The following is an 18,051-nucleotide window of genomic DNA, read 5'->3' as shown; positions in this document are numbered from 1 at the left end:
GATCTAAAAACAAAGACCCATGTAAAGTTGGTCTCATTTGCAGTCTCCTTTTATTTGAGATCATTTCTGTATGCCAGACATCAAAATATAACATTTTCCACTGCTACTTCACAGTTAAGATGTACTTTCACTGATGGCAGCATCTGACTTTGGATCACAAATAGAGCCCATTTTTGCTACACAATTAAACCAAGAATACCCCCTTTAAATCACAACCTCTAAAAATTGACTAACCTTTCAGTACTGAAGCTGGAATGAGACAATTCAAAATTTCATGAATCTGAGCTGAAGTTAATTGTTGGATTTAAACAGCTGGAGGGGGGTGAGGGGAGAAGACATATCTGAAGGAAGTATATTGAGAGCAGCAGGACTCCCTTTAGGAGAGAAATTGGTAACAGTTAGTAAAAGGAAGCAAGATAAATTACATGAGAAGAACAGTGTCTGTAAAATGAAAGAGGGATAAAAAACAGAGAAAAAAAATGGATCAAAAGTAATAATAAGCCTTAAGAAAATGTGGAACAGAAAAGGCAAAAGGAAGGAAAAGAATGGAATTGGTGATGCTCCAAGACTTCACGTAGAGTCTTACCCTTAAACCTGTAATTTTTTGCCTCTTATTGAATTGTAAAACACTGTGAGAGGTATGCTATTACAGAATAAACTGACACAGAGGGTCTGGAAGTCTCATATAAAGCTGGGATGCAGGCTCACTCAAACTACTAACAGCTCCAGTGTTCTGACCGTGGCCGTGCTGCATAGGGCTATGACCTGAAATTTTAGGGAACCTACTCTTGTCTGCAATTGGACAGGATACAACTGTAACTCAAAAAACAAAGGGTGGCAGGTAGTGGTACCGGTACCTTAGCGAGCATTACATTTGTGTATCACTCACTGAATGAACCCACCAACATTCATGTCATTTTACATTTATACTCCAGAGTTACTCAGCTTCTTAGGACCAGGCTGATACCAAGCACAGTTCCAAGCACTAAATAAAGAACAGTTTCAGTCTCTAAGTACATGACACCTGGTGGGAAGCACTTAAGAGAAAGAAGGATTTATTTTCTAAAAACTAGATTCAAGCAGTAGTTCTAGGGAGGAGTTAACTTCCTCCTGAAGCATAAAGCTAAGATCCAAAATATCACAGCCATCAGATGTTAGGATCATCCAGGACTTAGCCTAGATAAACACATCCTGCATAACCAAATTGGTACTGCTGTTTCAGTTTTATATAACAAGCTTTTATTTAATTTCTTAAGTAATGATGTGAAGATTTCCACACTCCTGTGGTATAGATCTCCTCTCACTGATTATGGGTGAATGGTGCTAGCAAGTGTTGACTTGTCAACGAGGAAAGAATCTTCATGTGGTATCTTCATACTGAGACACCCAATAAGAAAACCATGTGCATTACCAATACTACCAGGTGCAAAGTAAAAAATAAAAATAAATTTAAAAAAAGAATAATTCTACTATTCTTTAAGCAGTAGTACTGAAGCACTGTCATTACCACAGTGAATAAAATTCTTGTATAATTTCGGTGTGCCTTTACGTGAGACAAACATAATATATTTTGCTTTATTTATTGGTTCTGTAATACTGCTAAATAGCTAGAAATTGTACAATCTTTATATTGCACATGTCCTTCACAGACCTGACTAGTTCTTGAAACAGAAAATCCAGGACCAAATCCTAACTAAATGGTGACAAAAGGCTGTCATCCTGTGATGGTAAAAACAAAACAAAACAAAACAACAACAACAACAAAACTTGGGCTGGATTTGTAAAAGTTAGGAAAAGCTTATGGTCACTGAGGTCAGAGCAAAATGCCAACCAACCAGCCTCTGCTTGTGGAACAGACATAGAACTATTCCAGGAGCTATTGGGCTCAGCAAGTTGCATTTATGCTTAGAGGGAAACTGTATTATCACTCCATTTGTTTGGTGTACTTCCTCAGACATTTCTAGGACAACTAGAAATGCTCTCCCACTGTGGAGTGTGAACTACAAGGTGGAATACAAATATGTACAGCTTATGCAAATAGAAATCATAATCACGCACTCTAAAAAGATGCAGGTCATCTCATTAGCATGGCTTCATGGAAGCAAATGAATCATTATTGCATAATTTCTTCAGAAGATAACAGTAAGTCTTGATCCTTTCCTCAACACTGGATTTGGTTCAACGCCTTATTTCATTTTCTTATAAAGCACTATCATCATCTAGTGGTATATTTTGCTACTATGTAAACTGCATGCTATGAAGAGTAAAACACTTCATTTACTTAGCATTAAACATTTAGAATATGGCATAGATTTATCATCTTGCAGTTATGCCAAACTATAGAAGGGCGGGGGGAACAGAACATGAAGTAATGAGAAATAAACTTGAACAGCACTGTTCAGGATTTCAGGAATAACATGCAGACATTTTACAGGATGGAAACTTGAATAATTTTATGTCCAAAAGTGATGACAGACTAAAAAAATACAGCTTGAGGATGCTTCATATCATCACTCATACTGTTCATAAAGGATAAAGGGACATGAACAAATATACTGGGGAAAAAAAAACTCACATTTTTTAAAACAAAAATATTTTTCCAATTGTTTTTCGTATAGTTTGAAAAAAAAAAATCCCATTTACAAAAGCCTGTCATACTTATTACGAACATACAACCAGAATCTACATAAGTAAGTTGTTGACTTACATGGTAACTTTTCAGTCTAACAAAATCGACTTTCATGGAGATGAACCTTTCTGAATTTCTGCTGAGATTTTTAATGTGCTCCACAAGGTCAGCACAGAACTTGTAGCCACCTTTGAGTACACAGAGAACCACAATATCGTTGTCTCCAATGTCTTGCATAATATCTTTAGCCAATCTTTCTGTCCTGAGACAAAAAAAAAAAAAAGGATAAAATAACATTAGATGTGGGTACTCTAAGTTTACAGTATGCAAAATAATATAATGAGAATATATCTTGACCTACAGTTGGCCTAAGCATCTTGACTTACATGGTTTTGGGTCAAGTTCACAATAGGCAGATAAGGAGTGTTGGATGCAAGATGCAAACTGTGTGACTCGAACTAGACAAACGCATTAAATGCCCAGTTACAGAAAAGGTAGTAACACATCTCACTGTATATTGAATTCATAAGCATTTCAGAGACTTTAGGGTGATAAGTGAAACACTGACTTCAGTTTTATCTCACAGAAAACCTCAACGTGCATTATTTCTGTAAAATCGCATTTTACATGTAAAATTCTCATTTTAAATCGCTTTGATTTCTAAAGAGCAAGGTAGATGGTATTATAGATCTAAAATGGGTACTAGGTTTTTACTAGACATAAAATATCAAAATATTTATATTTTATCAAAATATAAAATCAACAGAAAACAGAAAAATGACATTTGATGTTCTGAGGAAAAATAGCTCAGTGCATTATTTACTCTAAATGCTTTTGTACTCTGCTGGAGTACAAAAAAAACAAAACACCAAAAAAAAAACAAAAGAGAATGCTCACTTCAAACAAATTTATAGTGAACATCAAGAGAAATGAAGTTGTAACAAGGAATTAAGAGTCAGTTGACCTTAAACAAGAGATGGAAAATTCAACACAATGGTAACTTAAAAGGCTATGAAAGAAAGCTTGTGTGTAAAAACAAATACAGGAGTCATTACTCTTCCTTAGGATGGATGTTTACAATCTTCTTTCAAGGAGTTCCAACAATTTCAGTACTTGCAACTGGCTGTTTAAATGTGGTAGGTAGAAAGCTGCAGGCTGAAAATGTCCCATGAAATTCCATTCAGATGTTCCCAATTCTTTGTTAAAAATTACTCAGAACAATAACTGACTATGAAAACTGAGCTGGATTACTGCACATATTAAAGCACCATAGATGCCTACACTGAGAGCATACAGGAGCTACTGTAAGATAAGAATTGAGAGGTGATCAAGCTTTCCCACTGCTGCTCTTCAAGCACAGCTTCTGGACTGAAACAGCCTACCCCACACTCTTCTCCTGGGCTAGCTACACAGCTTAAATGGCAGAAGTCAATGGTACAGTCCGGAACAGCTGGGTTATCCACATGAATGATTTGTAGTAGGGAACTGTTGAAATTGTACATAATTAAATGTAGTCTTTTTCTCCTTTTTATATTAAAAACACAAGACAGGGTACAGGTGAGACAGTTGAATATTACTATAAGCAAAGCCTTGTACTTGCTCTTCCACTGTTGGTTCATCCCTCTTGTGTACAAACACTCCAACGCCAGTTTCACTACATGATCACAATCTCTTTTTTGTGGGACCCCTGTGCTGTTAAATGCCCAAATCAGAAACTAAGTGAAAGAAATCAGATAATGACTTGCAAAAGACAACTACACGTCTAGCATTTCCTACCTTCTAGCATTGTTTTACTTCCCAAATTAAATAAATAAAATATTTTTTGTAATTGATTACACAATATTTTAGGACAAATGTTATATATACACTATTTGTGGATGACAGGCTTTACAAAAAAAGAATAATATTATTGACCAAAGTATATAGTAACAATCAAACCACACGTACCTGTCAACAATAATGCCATGAGGAATGAGCACATATTCCAGATCTCCATAGTAGTGCTGAGGATAAGTGAACAAATCCAGACTGTATCCGGGCCAATTGTCTGAAATCTGAGTATTAAATAATACTGTTAGGAATACTTCATGGTGTTTGACAAAATATAGCTGATATAAAACCAGTGTTTTAGTATCCTGCATTGAATTAATAGTATGACACACACTGTTCCATATACGCTGGCACTCAAATCATAAACTTCCAAATTATGTAATCAGTGGTTACTGTTTCACTTTTCCTATTTGTCATTTTGCTTCTCAGTATACCTCAGAAATTAAATGTTAGTTAGTTTTTTTTTTCCACAGGACACGGGAAAATTCACCTGAAATTACAAACAGCTTGACATAAAGGGGAAATACTACTAAACTAGTGGCAAGTCTAAGTTTCTTACTACTTTCAAAGTGGAAAAGCTTGTAAGTAAGTAAGTTAAAAGTAAGATTACCAGAAAGAAAGGATTCTTCAATAGGGATTAGAAGGCATAAATCATATATTAAAATTGTGAATTTCTGTTTTAGAGGTATTTTTAAAGTCACATATTAATAAATATTCTACAGATGAAAGAGTACACAGGGAAAGTAGATGATGTGGTTCGTGGGCTGTGTCTGTACAAATCAGTGGAAGACTATGTCTTGCCAAAGGCAAGGTTCCTAATTTAGATAAGTCATCAAACATAAACTATTACCAAGTGTTCATATCTCACCTCACTGTCAGCTAGTCTGTAGAACCATACGTACATTTACAGCTAAAAATAGTTTGCAAATTTAATACGTGTTAGCTTCATAGCAGTCAGAATACAACAACTGGGAGATACTATAGAAAGCAACAGCAGTCGAGATTATGTAGGGCAAAAATCAGCCAGAAGGCAAAGGCTTCAGAAAGCTGTGAAGATGCAAAGTCATCACCACATTTCTAAGAAAAACAAAAACTAGGCAAACTCCCCACAACCAATTTTCACAATTCTGTATGAAAGACAAGACCTGCAGGTTCACAGTATTTCTTGGAAACATTAAAAAGTTTTGCTTCATTATTGATTCAGCATAGAAAGTGGCACCTAACAAGCTTTTTTTTCTTGTACAGTCACATTCGTCAAGTAACATATTGGCTTTCTCCTTGACCACAGGAACACTGATTAGCAGGATACATGGTGAGAGACTTGCCATTGTGAATTGCACTTCTTAATGGCATTTCTGCTGAATAGGGCCTTTAGATGCCTGTCACTGAACCTCTGCTTACAATTTCATCTAGCAGAGCAATAACTCATATCTCAGAAGTACCAAGGGTAAGACAACATATTGGATGCTGAGCTGTTCCTCCACCCCTGTAGCCTTGTTGAACTTACCCCCAGCTCTTCCTAGTGCTGTCCTGTAACAGTGCTGTGCCTCATGGATTTGTGTTTGCTTGGATTTTATTTTATGTTCAATGTCAGCTACAGGCACCTAGATGGCCAGGTTTTCAAGCTCTGCCTAACAGTTTCTGTATGCAGAAAAATACTTTGCTGGTAACTACTACATTTGCACATAAAGAGCGTGACTCAGAGATCACTGGAATCAATGAAAGCTTTCCCCTGGCTTACACCAGCCTTGAAACTACACATAGGAAAAAAGTTACTTAATTCTGTTCCTCGTCTCCATAGAAACAGGAGAGGATAAATATACTCCTTGGCAAGGATTTTAATGAGAGGCAAATCTTGCTCCAAAAACACTGCTGCAGAAGGCCTGGGAAGCCTATTTTCCTATCTTCATTTTCAGTACATAGGGGTGGCTGACACTTTTAAAATATTTTGTAGCAATGAACTGTCTGGCATGGTTTCCTGCAAAAGCACTTTAACATAAAAGGAAACAATTTCAGATAGTGCTTTAAATTACATAAGTACTATAAGCACCCGCTAAGAACCCATGTCAGTATCGGTTATTTAGGCATCATTCTCATCAAATTACATGTTTTTGAGCATGGTGCTGAAGATCAAACTAAATGAATTGAAACTGCTTCAGAATTCATACAAATCAATAGGTTTTACTTCTGCTACAATCTGTCCTTTCTGGCACAGGGTCGGTACAAAATCCTTATTCTTCTCTCTCTCCTTCTGGTTTTCATGAATAAAAAACCTTAAGCTACATCACCTTGCAAGAATAAAGAAGTTCTCATTTACAAGATTAAATTCATATATAGTTTCTAACTATTTGCTTTTTAAAGTAATAAGCCTATTTTTTTTTTTTTTTTTTTCAAATAAACTGGCACTTCCCAACAGCAAGCCTTAGAAATTCTGATTTACCCCAGATCTAATCACAGTGTTATGCTACAGGACAATTTTTCAGGTCACTGTAATTTTTGATGAGCTTGTGAATTGTGTGACTTTTGACACAAGCTTGTGAATTGTGTGACTATCCTCAGTTTAATAACTGAGTATCAAAAAATGCCCATCCCAAATTAAATTCAACTTCCATTTACTTCTGGCTTTAATGCTTGGAAATTTTAAGGAAATATTTATGATTGGTTTGTCCAGATAAATAAATATATATACTAAATATATTGGTACACAAGTGTGTAAAAATATATCCTACACTGAAAGAAACAGCTACTTCTGAAGTTCAGGTTTGGCATGTTCAAGCTGCCCAGAAAAAATTCTTCTATAAGTCTCTACAAAGTTGATGTGAACATATACAAATAAGAATGCAAATACATGGTCATACCTCAAAGGCTTTCTCCCATAAGAGAGAAAATGGGGAAATTCGCAATATAGCTTTGGAAGAACTTTGCTAGCCTTGCTGTCTACCAAAGTGGGCACACATGAGGTTCAAGCACAGTACTTCCCTTAAAGATTTTTCTGGTTTGGTATGAAATGGGAGAGCTGAGCACAAAGCCAGTTCCAGCTTTACAAATGTAAACAAAATCGTACTGCACTGGCCTTACTTGTGTTTGTTTTCTTTGGGGGTGTGTGCACACACTGGCGTGTACCAAGCAAAAGAAATGAAGTTAGCACAGCGGAGCACAGTGATGAACGTCCATCTCCTCCTCTGCAGCATCCTCACATTGTTTAGGTGCTAAACAGTCACAGGTTCAGCCTGGCATTTATCGTACCAGTGTCAAGAGATGTGTCAGGAGATGCAGGGCAGCTCCAGCCACAGCTCAGGCACAACGTGCAGGGTTCCTTGGCGGGGAGGTGGTGGGTCTCTGTCATGGTCTGGGGCTGGCTGCTGCCCACGACAAGCCCTCAGCTCTGGGCTGCTGCTCCCTAACTCGGTTAAAATCCCAACACTGTGATAAAATAAAAGCATTCCTGAAGTGGTGGTGATAACCCACATTAAGGTTGAGGTTGGAGGGAACCTCTGGAGACTGTCTGGTCCAACCCCTTGCTAGCAGTTCACCTGGAGCTCGCTGTGCAGGATGGCATCCAGGCATCTGGGGTTTGAATATCTCCAGATAAGGAGACTCCACAGCCTCTCTGGGAAGCTTGTGCCAGTGCTCTGTCACCCTCACAGGGAAGAATCTGCCAGCTTTATGGGGGGGGGGGGGATCTCATTAATCTCTCCGAATAATGAACACAGCCCTTTACTTTTTGCATAACCGATTTATCCCCAAACCCTCCAAACGAGCCGCAGAAGCCCACGCAGCCAGGTGAGGCACACCCCGAGGTTCCCGAAGGCGTCCCAGCCCTTCGTGGGGAGCCGGGTGTCTCTGGGGACCTGGAGCTCAGCTCCCCGAAGCGGCAGCCCGGAGCCAGCGGGGTGGGGCGGGCAGGACGCGCATGGCGGCGGGCGGGGGAAGGAAGAAAGGCAGGGAAGGAGGAAGGGAAGGAGGAAGGAAAGAAGGGCGGCCGGGGAAGCGGGAGGGGTCGCGAAGGGCCGGGCCGAGCCCAGCCGGGCCGGGCGATGCTCGCATTTACCACAACGCCGCGGCCTCCGCCTCCCCGCTCCGCTCCGCCGCTGCCGCCCGGCCCGGCCATCTTCTGAGGGGCTGCGCCAGGGCGGAGCCGAGCGGGGCCGGCCCGGGCTGGGGCCGGGGCCGGCGGCCCCCGGGTACGAGGGAAGGAGGCGCCTTTTTCCCCACCATTACACAGGTGCTGGAGTAAGAGGCAGCTTCCCGATGCCTTCAGCCCACCGCAGAGTTTGTTGTGCTGTCTGTTAGCAGGGGAGCAGCTCCGGAGCCGCGCTGCCTGCTGCCTTCCCTCGCCTGCTTCTGTAAAAGTGGTTAATAGGGTCCTTGCGCTGCCTCACAGATGAGAAGGAGATTGTTTCCAGAAAGTATTGTGCTTTCCTAAAAGTAGGAGTTGGTTATAACTTCCAGTATTTATCTTTTAAATATAGAACTGCCAGAATTCTGCTATTCCTATAGCAGTAACTATTCAAGGAAGAAACAGCTGGGTCTAGGGCAGACCTGGGCATAAGGAAATGTGCCTAGCGATACCTGAGCAGTTATCACAGACCAAGCAGGAAGGCATTTCAGTTTGGCACATGACTTTCTAGAATGTAATCATAAAGACTTAGAGACCACAAGTCACAACAGGTGGATCCAGAGAACACCGCGGGTGTGTCCAAATCAGGAGTGTGGTGTCCAGCATGGGCTGCTTTTTAAGTGCATCCTCTTGCTGCAATCCCACTTACATTAGAAATGACAGGACAATTAATACCTTAGGAATCTGGTGTTAAGAATATTTTTATAAATGAATCTACAATTACAGACTCTATCTATACAGTATGTACACAGATTCAGATACTATAATGATTTAAAATGATCTTGCTACAGATGCTTTGGTTCTTATGCTTAGCCAGATCTGTTTGCTTTTTAGTGGGCTAAGGATCTACTCTTAACTATTGCTACAGTTGACAACATATCTCAAAGAATAGAGGACCACATTTACAAAGTGAGGGAGGCCAACTCCAGACCATATCTGTTTTGGAAGTGATCTCTGTATATGAAGACTGAGGTATGCTGCAAAAAGATGGTTCATGCTCACAGTGCTTTAAAATAAACTTAAGAAAAGGTCATGAATTTGATAAAGAGCATATACAGATTTGTACAAACCTACGCAGAGTAAATACTATTTCTGCAAAATATATAGGAGATCTTCATAATGGATAAAATCCCTAAATACTTTTGCATTTCAATTGCATTTCAAATGCCAGTGATTTGTGCCCACAAGCTCTTTAGAAGATCTAAAGATTCTTCTTGCTTGGAAGAAAGCTTCTAAAGCCCACGTTTGTCCTAAAGCTAATACAATCTGATTCAGTAACTACATGTTACATATGAAGCTGCTGTTGAATAAACATTATAGACCTAAGCTCTATAGTTTTGAAGCTACTTATATTGCAGCTGGGATTTCAGATTAATCGTGCCACTGTTGTATGCCTACTGGTTTCTTCTGCCATCTGGACTATTCAGGTTACTACTAGAGTTTTCTGCCTCTTTTTAAACCACATTCTTTATCAGACCACAGGAATACAAGAGATTGTTCAAACTACACCACAGAAGGAACCCCACAGGCAGGAGTTTAAAGATTTGGAAAAGATTATGAACAAGACACTAAAAAATAAATTCCTCTGGCATTGTGCTGAAAAACTTAAGCAGGAAATGTTTGTTCGGTCAAGGTTGTTCCGTCAAGGTTGGACGACTGCATTTTGTCAAGTCTTCTTTTGGTATTCTTCTCTTCCAATAGTTTTACAGGGCTCACTTCAGAAGTGCAATGAAGTGTCAAGCTAATAACAAATAAATAAGAATATGTAAATTAAAAACTAGGGAAATTTAGCAGGGGCATAGTTGGAAGGGTAGCGCTAATAACAACAACCATCAATCTGCTCCTGCATGTAAGACTATTCATTAGCATAAAATGTAATAGTTTGGGAGGTTTTTTTAGTCTTGTTGCAAATGTGACAAATTCATGGATCTGTAAACCCACAGAATTAACAGAAATCAGAATTAATTAGGTTCTTTGTGCATGACGAGAATGAAACTGCTAAGGATTTTGCTGTGGAGCTATATGTTCTTACTGGATATTTATATTGTTTTTCTACAGTCTGAACTGATGTAGAATGAATGAATTTTCAGTACATTTTCAAACCTTTCTTAATTAGGGTCAAAATATGGTTAGTTAAAACACGGTACTAGGGCCTTAATCGTAAAAAAGAATGTAAGCATTCAGAACTTTTCTATTATGTTTGTTTAGCTGTTTGTTCATAAACTAAAAATAGGAGGAAAAGAGTAAACACTTTCAGATATACAACCGTGGAACATAATCAAAGGGGAAAGGAACAAAGAAAATAGGGAAGAATAGTGAACTCATACTGACAAGTAGGTCTGGACACATAGCCAAAAAGCATAAAGGAGCAGATGGAAAAAGCGACACACAAAGAAACAAAGCAGAGTTAGGACTTATATGCAAATCCCTTGTGAACAGTATTTATATCTTGGGCCTTTGCAAAACTAACTTTATAATTTCAGTTACACATCTTTTCCGCTCTTAGCCTGTTACTGATGAAAGCAGCACATGTAGTACCCACCCTTCCACAACTCTAATGTAAAGAAATACTGAAAACAGAAGATTGGGGGCAGGGGTATAATCAAGAAAACAGTCCAAGACAAATATTATCACATGGTTACCTGTTAGCCTTTGCAACTCCATTATGTATTCCCCTCCCAAGAAGTTATAATAAACATTTGACTACTCAATTTGATATGTAAACACTCAAAATAAACAAGAAAAGCATGAAAATCCAGAATATTTCAAGAGGTATGGCTTACCTAGGTGGAAGCTTGCCAATTAGGGGATGAAGTAAGAGCTCTTATTCTGGTTCTGCCTGTTGCTGCAGCTGTTATGTCAACAGCAGAACTGTAAATAATCTTATGAGGCATAAACCAGAATTTGTTAGTTGTTACAAGGTAAGTGATCCCCCTCCACCCCCATCCCAACTGTTGCAGAAAAAGATGTGTACCTTTTAGGTAAAATGCTCACTGAAGACAATATGAAAAACAAAGTCAAGCAGATGCGGTACTTTAGGGTATGTTGAAAACAATTTAGAATTTCTTTCATATTCAGCTTTAATATAGTCCGGAATTTTGAGTTCTTTTGCATTACCTGAGGCAGTCACCAAGTCCATAGGTGACTGTTGAAGACTGCAAGGGCAGCAAAAACTATTTGCCAGATTGTTAGGGATGTCTGTGACAACATAAAGCAGTATTTTAAACCGTTTCCCTACATTCAAGAATTTAGGGAGATGGTAGGAAAAGCTGCACAAGTAGATAGAGCCAGGTAGCATCCTACAATCAGTAGCAGTAGTGGTGTTAGACTTTACCTTCGTGACTGCTGCACTATAGCAGCTATTGGAGTGGCACTGCAAGGTGGAATGTAGTTTCTGTCCATATCAAATTCAGCAGAATTAACACCTTTGGGAACTGGAAAATTCAGCTTTAAAGCAATTTCAGCATCTAAGATCCACAAGTAAAACTCAGAGCATTTACCTGTCACAGTTAACCTGTACTGAGTCTACAAGACTGACTCAGGCTTAATTTGATGATTTTTATATCAAGAAAATGGCTAAAAGCTGACATTCAGATGTTAGTCTGTTTTGTGTATTTTATGACCTTTCAATCTGCATTAGGTACTGCTTGACAGACTTTGGGGCTTTGACTTATTTGGTCCATGATAAACATCTTTAATACAAAACTATATTTTTGTTTGTTATTAATCTCACTGTGCCAGACTAGAGCAACTAGATCTTCACTTTGTAATTTCCTGGCTTCTGAAGATACTCTTCCTGCTTTTCAGGTTCGCGTTATTAATATAGAGTTCTTCATAGCTGAAATAAATGCAAACAAAAATTTCCTTTTGTCCTTTAATACTAATATAAACTTTATTTCCTTCATAATATTATGCAAATATTTCCCCTAACCAGCTATTGAGAAGATTGACATTTGAATGATAAAAGATCATTTTCAAGAACCGCTGTTCACATCATATCGTGTGACAAAGTCATGATGCACAGCTATGAAAATGAGTCAGGAAATTGTAAATATGTTGCGAGTCGCACCCTATGTATTGAATTTAACTGGTCGAGTTTGTTCTCCTTCTAAAAGAGGTTGTTCACTTGAGTTGTCCCTCTTTTTTTTTCCCCTTTAAGTAAACTACAGCGAATTGGAGAATATCCACAAAAAAAGATTTCTTAATGTTTTAGATGAGTAAATGAGTAACAGTTTAAGAACTTTTTTTTTCTTTCTTTCTTTCCCTTTTTTTTTTTTTTCAAAATAGCTCAGTCTTCTTTGATGTAATTTTGTATACTTCACAGCTTGCTTAGAATAAACATTGCAGTAACAGAAGTGCATTGAGAAGCAGAATCTGGCCCAGCAAGTTCTCCTGTAGCACAGGCCTGCTAAATGTGCACGGCTGGCCAACCACCGAACTCTTCAGCTGCACAGAATAAACCCACACCCTGAGAGCACCGGAATGCTACATTAAGACCATTTGCTCATTTTATTGTTTGTGTAAAAGACAGACCATCCCCCTTGAGCAAACAGCAAAATGGGGCTGTTTCTTCACTCTGTAGTACTTGGGGCCATGTGTTCAATGCTACTGATTTGTTTCCTCTGAAGAGAGAATTACTACATTGCTTCCTGAACATTCATATGGCCCTCCAAGCAATGCTGGAACAGTTCTAGAGGTACCTGTTCTTCTTTACAACTGCTTTGTAAGTTAAAGGGTTGAGTCACCTACATTTTCCACGTGGGGACTGACACCTAGCAAGAGTGAACTGAACATTAATTTAATTAATCTTGAGTGACCATATTGAGACAATAGTTATTATTTTACAATGCTGTTATTATTTTACAATTATTATTTAGTGCTGTACAGGTTCAAATCATAGCTTCCATTAACGTCAGGCATATATATCCTGTATGTAAAACATGTGGACTCTAATTGCAGCACTTGGGAACCCCAAAAATGCAGAAATGCATTGTTAATGGCTACCAGTGAAAAAGCCAGGTATAAGTAATTTGCCGTTGCATTTCAAATAATTTCTATGACAAAGACGCGACTAAGCCACATTGCTCCAGGGAATAACTTAAGTGCCTTCAATTTTTCTTCCTAGAACTCCTACTTTCCGATTGCTGAAACAAACGAGATGAGAGTTCTTGGAAAACAGATCCTTTTGGTAAACAATTTGAATCCGTTCCCTTTATTGCGTGGTCTTGATTCATCCCTAGATGATCGTATTTATTGTTATTATAAGCACCTAGGAGCCCTACTATGGACAAATATTCTACTGTGTCAGACACTGTGCAAAGAGAGAAGAAGATTATCCACACCACAGATAACTTTCAGTCTAAGCAGAAGAGAACAAAAGGCTACAGAGTGCCAGAGGAGTTAAAGGAAACTGCACTGGGCAACACGATAAAACTAATCTCAGTTTACCAGCAGCTCAGCTGTTGTTAAATTCTTGGTAGACATCACTGGAAAGAAACATTTGAGGAAGGAGTTGAAGACAAAGCTACCCTGGTGTTTGTGTGAACTTCTCCATGCTGTGGAGTCAATGTGGAGAAGTAATGGAATAATGATTTAACAACACAGGCTGGTACTGTGATCGAACAAAAGTTTGTCATCACAGAAGCATCCAGATCAGCCTATGTGAATGTAAACCACCATTTGGCTATGCTCACTCATCTTACAACCATTTGTTGGAGGTACACTGTAGGAAAAAAATAGGTATATTTTTCATAACTTGGTGAAACAGCAGTCACGTTTACCTCAGGACCCTTTAAACAGCAAAGAGCACAAACAAGAAACCCAACTCACCTTGTGTTCATCCCATAATGCCACTGCTTAGCCTGAAGGATGAAAACCCTGAATTTACTCACTCTGTTTACATAACATTACATAACAAAAAAGAGCTGGAGCAAGATCAAGGCAGAAAGAAAAAAACAAAACACAACCTAGGAATTCAGTGGTTGAGTATAAATGACTACCTCTGATACCCACTCGCAGGGACCAATGGCCAGTCCTTGTGACTTTGGTTGGGCTCAATATACCTCTAGTTACGGAGGTGAATGATCGCAATCAGCTGCTGGACTCAGCAGCTGGCTTCCCTGGCTATGGGAAATCTCAGGGAACCTTAATAATAGGTTTTGCCATCAGGCTCTCCTGTAATTATATTCTTAATATTATAAGCACCATAAAACCGAGGATGAAAGCATTGACTGGGACTAGTATTTATCTAGACCTCCCATTAATCTGCATATAGGTGAAGTTTTCTTATCTGAACAATGTCTGACTTCATTAGTGTTGAAATTGCCAGATACGTTGTATTCCCTGAAACATATGGCAGTGGAAGGACTAGATTTCAGCTTTGTGGCAGACTGATCACAACAGCAGTTTGTGATGCCATGTTTTTTTTTTACAAAAATATACAAAAGGCCAGAATGCGCCCTCCTATAAAAACAAATCAAAATAAAACTCATAGAGACTGAGGAAAATAAAATTGTTGAAGAATTTCTCCCATATTATTTCTCCCATAGAATTTCACCCTTACTATTTCACGAGGGGAATAAGGTTACCCCTCTGCAAGGAAGGTTTTGAAGAGGTACCCTCAGACTTAGTGCCTAAGCATGCATGCAGATCCTGAGAAAACAGTGCCTTGAGACCAGCCACATGGAGCCCATCTGCTTCTACCAGCTCTGATGCTTGCTCGAGGCAGCTCTATCAGAGCCGTGCAATCAGGAACTCCCTGTGTTTGTGATGATGCCGTATCTGATTCCTTACTTCCTGAATATAAATGGTTTCATTCTGAAAAACAGCCAGTCAGATATTTATCATAATTTCATGTTGCTATATTTAAAAAATGGATGCACAGTTTGTCATGCACAACTTTCAACAGGAAATATTTTCAGTTTGTGGCACCATAACTCTTACTGACCAACGGAGAATTGATACCCTCTTTAGTGTGAGTTTTATGGTGGCTATCCAATATAGTACTGACTATCTAAAAATACCAGGTTGAAAAGATGACTATTAAATGTTATACGTATTTTGATTATGTTCTTTCTCATTATTTAATTGTCAATAATTGACTGGTGAATTTAGAGAATGTTTCAACTGGTAATAATATTTTTGCCTATGAACAGAACTCCCATAACAGTGGCTGGTTTTTCAGAATGAAGTTAAAACTGTATTACAGAAAGGTACAAGCCCCACAGCTTCTGTGATTTCTTCTGTGATTTAGCTCTGTTTTACTGATAGCTGATAATAAACAATTCTGCTGAAATTTCACTTTTATATTTGCAAGAATTTATTGAATTTCTGAAGACTAAACCTATTCTAGTCAGGACTGGTATCATTCTACAGACCATCTGTGAGGGTGAAACATCTAGAAATTATGATCTGGAAAGGCCAAGTGTAGTAAAATAAAATAAAGTAAAATAAAACAAAACAAAATAAAATAAATCATCCATTCTAAGTACAGTTGTTTGTAGGAGAGCATTTGATCTATCTTGAGTCTGCTTTAGTTTCCCATCATTTTTTTTTTAATCATGTGCCAACTGTCACAGTCAGTAGAAAGGTTACCATTGGCAGCAGTAAGTTTGAATTACATACTTAACACATTTGCTTAGTTACACAACTTGCCTTCTCAGCAAGTGCTCAGAATATATTGAAAACCTCAGAAAAAACCTCCAGCAGCTTGTGTCACTATAAAAATGCCATACAGTCAAGTTGGGGGAGGTTGGAAGCTCCTGCTGAAGAAAATCTATTGAACTGTAAATAAAATCAAAGTTACGAGAAGCATTTTAATGTTGAAATGTTAAGGAATGTCTGAGATGACATGCTTTCATACACTAGTCTTTTGTTTTATTTTGTTTTTAAAACAAGAAGACAGTGTAGGATGTTTTGTAACTAAAGAACATTATAATTTCCCTTAGTTTATAAATACCACAGTAAAAGTTCTGCTCTCAGGTCTGCACACTGGGTCTCAACCTGAGCTACTTCTAGGGAGTTCCTCAGAATACCATAGCGAGGACCTACAGTTCTGAAGATACAGGTTGGAGAAAGGCTGCCCTGTAAGACTAGTTGAAGAGTTGCTTATGTTATTATTTAATATCTTTTATGAAGGAACAAATCTATCAGAATAATTGAGTTTATTCATGATTTTTCTTTAGTTATAACGACAAGCACACATTAGTTGACTCACAAACATTACACCTTCAATTACTGGCATTTCTTGACCGTATAAATACAGATTCTGTAAATTTATTTTACCAGAGCTAAAGGGAAAGAAGATTATCTTTCCCTGTGTACTTTAAAAGGTTTTCATTTTAATACATTTTTCCATAATCATTAGTGTTGATATAGGGTCTCATAGAATACACATCAAAATAAGTGTGGCCTAGTTGCTTGTCCTAACTTTTGGGATACACAATCACCAACTTTGCATTTTCATAAAGTTAGCACTGATGAAAGGGAAGATCCAAATCCAGATCCTCAGCAGAACTCAGCCAAATGGTCTAAAAAAATATGAGACTGAGGCAGTGGGAATGCATGCTGTTTTCAAGTCAAAAGCTGCCTTTTTATTTTAAGCCACAAAAAAACATCCATGTTTGGTTATATTGCATATCTTAAGAAATCTTCTTGTACTTCATTAGCAGATAATGTAGCATGTTATTAAGTGATTCTAGTCAGCGTGGCTTTGTTAAAATATACAGTATGATTTTTTTTGAGTAAACAGTAAATGAATTTCATATTTTTCGAAACCACAGTTTTCCTTCAGCTTATTTTATACCTTTCAAAAATAGACATTACTGCTTTACTATAAGTTAGAAACAACAAAATACACATTCCTGCTCACCCCAAACTTTCTTAGTGCATGTCATAGACAAGTTTAAGATGCACAAGAAATATAACCTAGAATCACTGTGAAGTCTTCAAGGTCCTTTCCGGACAGATTTATGAAATTAACTAATGCACATGAAAATCTGGCTTTTAATAGTTTATTTAAAATTCTTGACACCATCCTCTTCTGCTGTCAGATATTATGAAGTCACAACAGCTGCTGGTGGAAATAATTGAAATAATACAGAAAAAGCTGTGTTCTGAAGTAAAGGTTAAGCAGTAAGAAAGAAAAGCATTTTTTCTTTTTATGGAAATAATTGCTGTAACTATGTCAACATCATTTCTGCCTAGGTCATGACTCACATAGTAATATATTGTTTTCATTCTAACTTTACACATATAAAAGCAATCAAAACACATTTTTGTACTTTAGTTGTAGATTTAATATAGTATTATGGTGTTATTTTTTACATCAGCATACCAAGCTACATGTGGTATCCATATTGCTTGAGTTCCTATATTATTATAGGCTTCTGCTACAAAATTTGTTTTTAGTAACAAAAAATGAATACATAAAATGTTATGTAGAAGCCAAGCCATTTAGAAATACAATCGTTCA

At 38.0% G+C, this 18,051-nt stretch overlaps 1 protein-coding gene across 1 annotated transcript in view; it reads right to left on the bottom strand.

The window, feature by feature from the left end:
- PRTFDC1 (phosphoribosyl transferase domain containing 1) overlaps positions 1 to 8,570 on the bottom strand; it is a 45,570-nt gene extending 37,000 nt beyond the window's left edge. The window contains exons 1-3 of the mRNA XM_032183451.1: positions 8,511 to 8,570; positions 4,577 to 4,683; positions 2,708 to 2,891 (exon numbers count right to left, since the gene is read on the bottom strand). Of these exons, the coding sequence (XP_032039342.1) occupies positions 2,708 to 2,891; positions 4,577 to 4,683; positions 8,511 to 8,570 (351 nt within the window). The remainder of the gene's footprint in view (positions 1 to 2,707; positions 2,892 to 4,576; positions 4,684 to 8,510) is intronic.
- Between the last annotated feature and the right edge of the window lie 9,481 nt (positions 8,571 to 18,051).

This window comes from Aythya fuligula, chromosome 2, assembly GCF_009819795.1.
Source record: "Aythya fuligula isolate bAytFul2 chromosome 2, bAytFul2.pri, whole genome shotgun sequence".
Lineage (NCBI taxonomy): Eukaryota > Metazoa > Chordata > Aves > Anseriformes > Anatidae > Aythya > Aythya fuligula.
The sequence above is the reverse complement of the archived record's forward strand: the minus strand, read 5'-3'. Positions and strand labels throughout refer to the sequence as shown.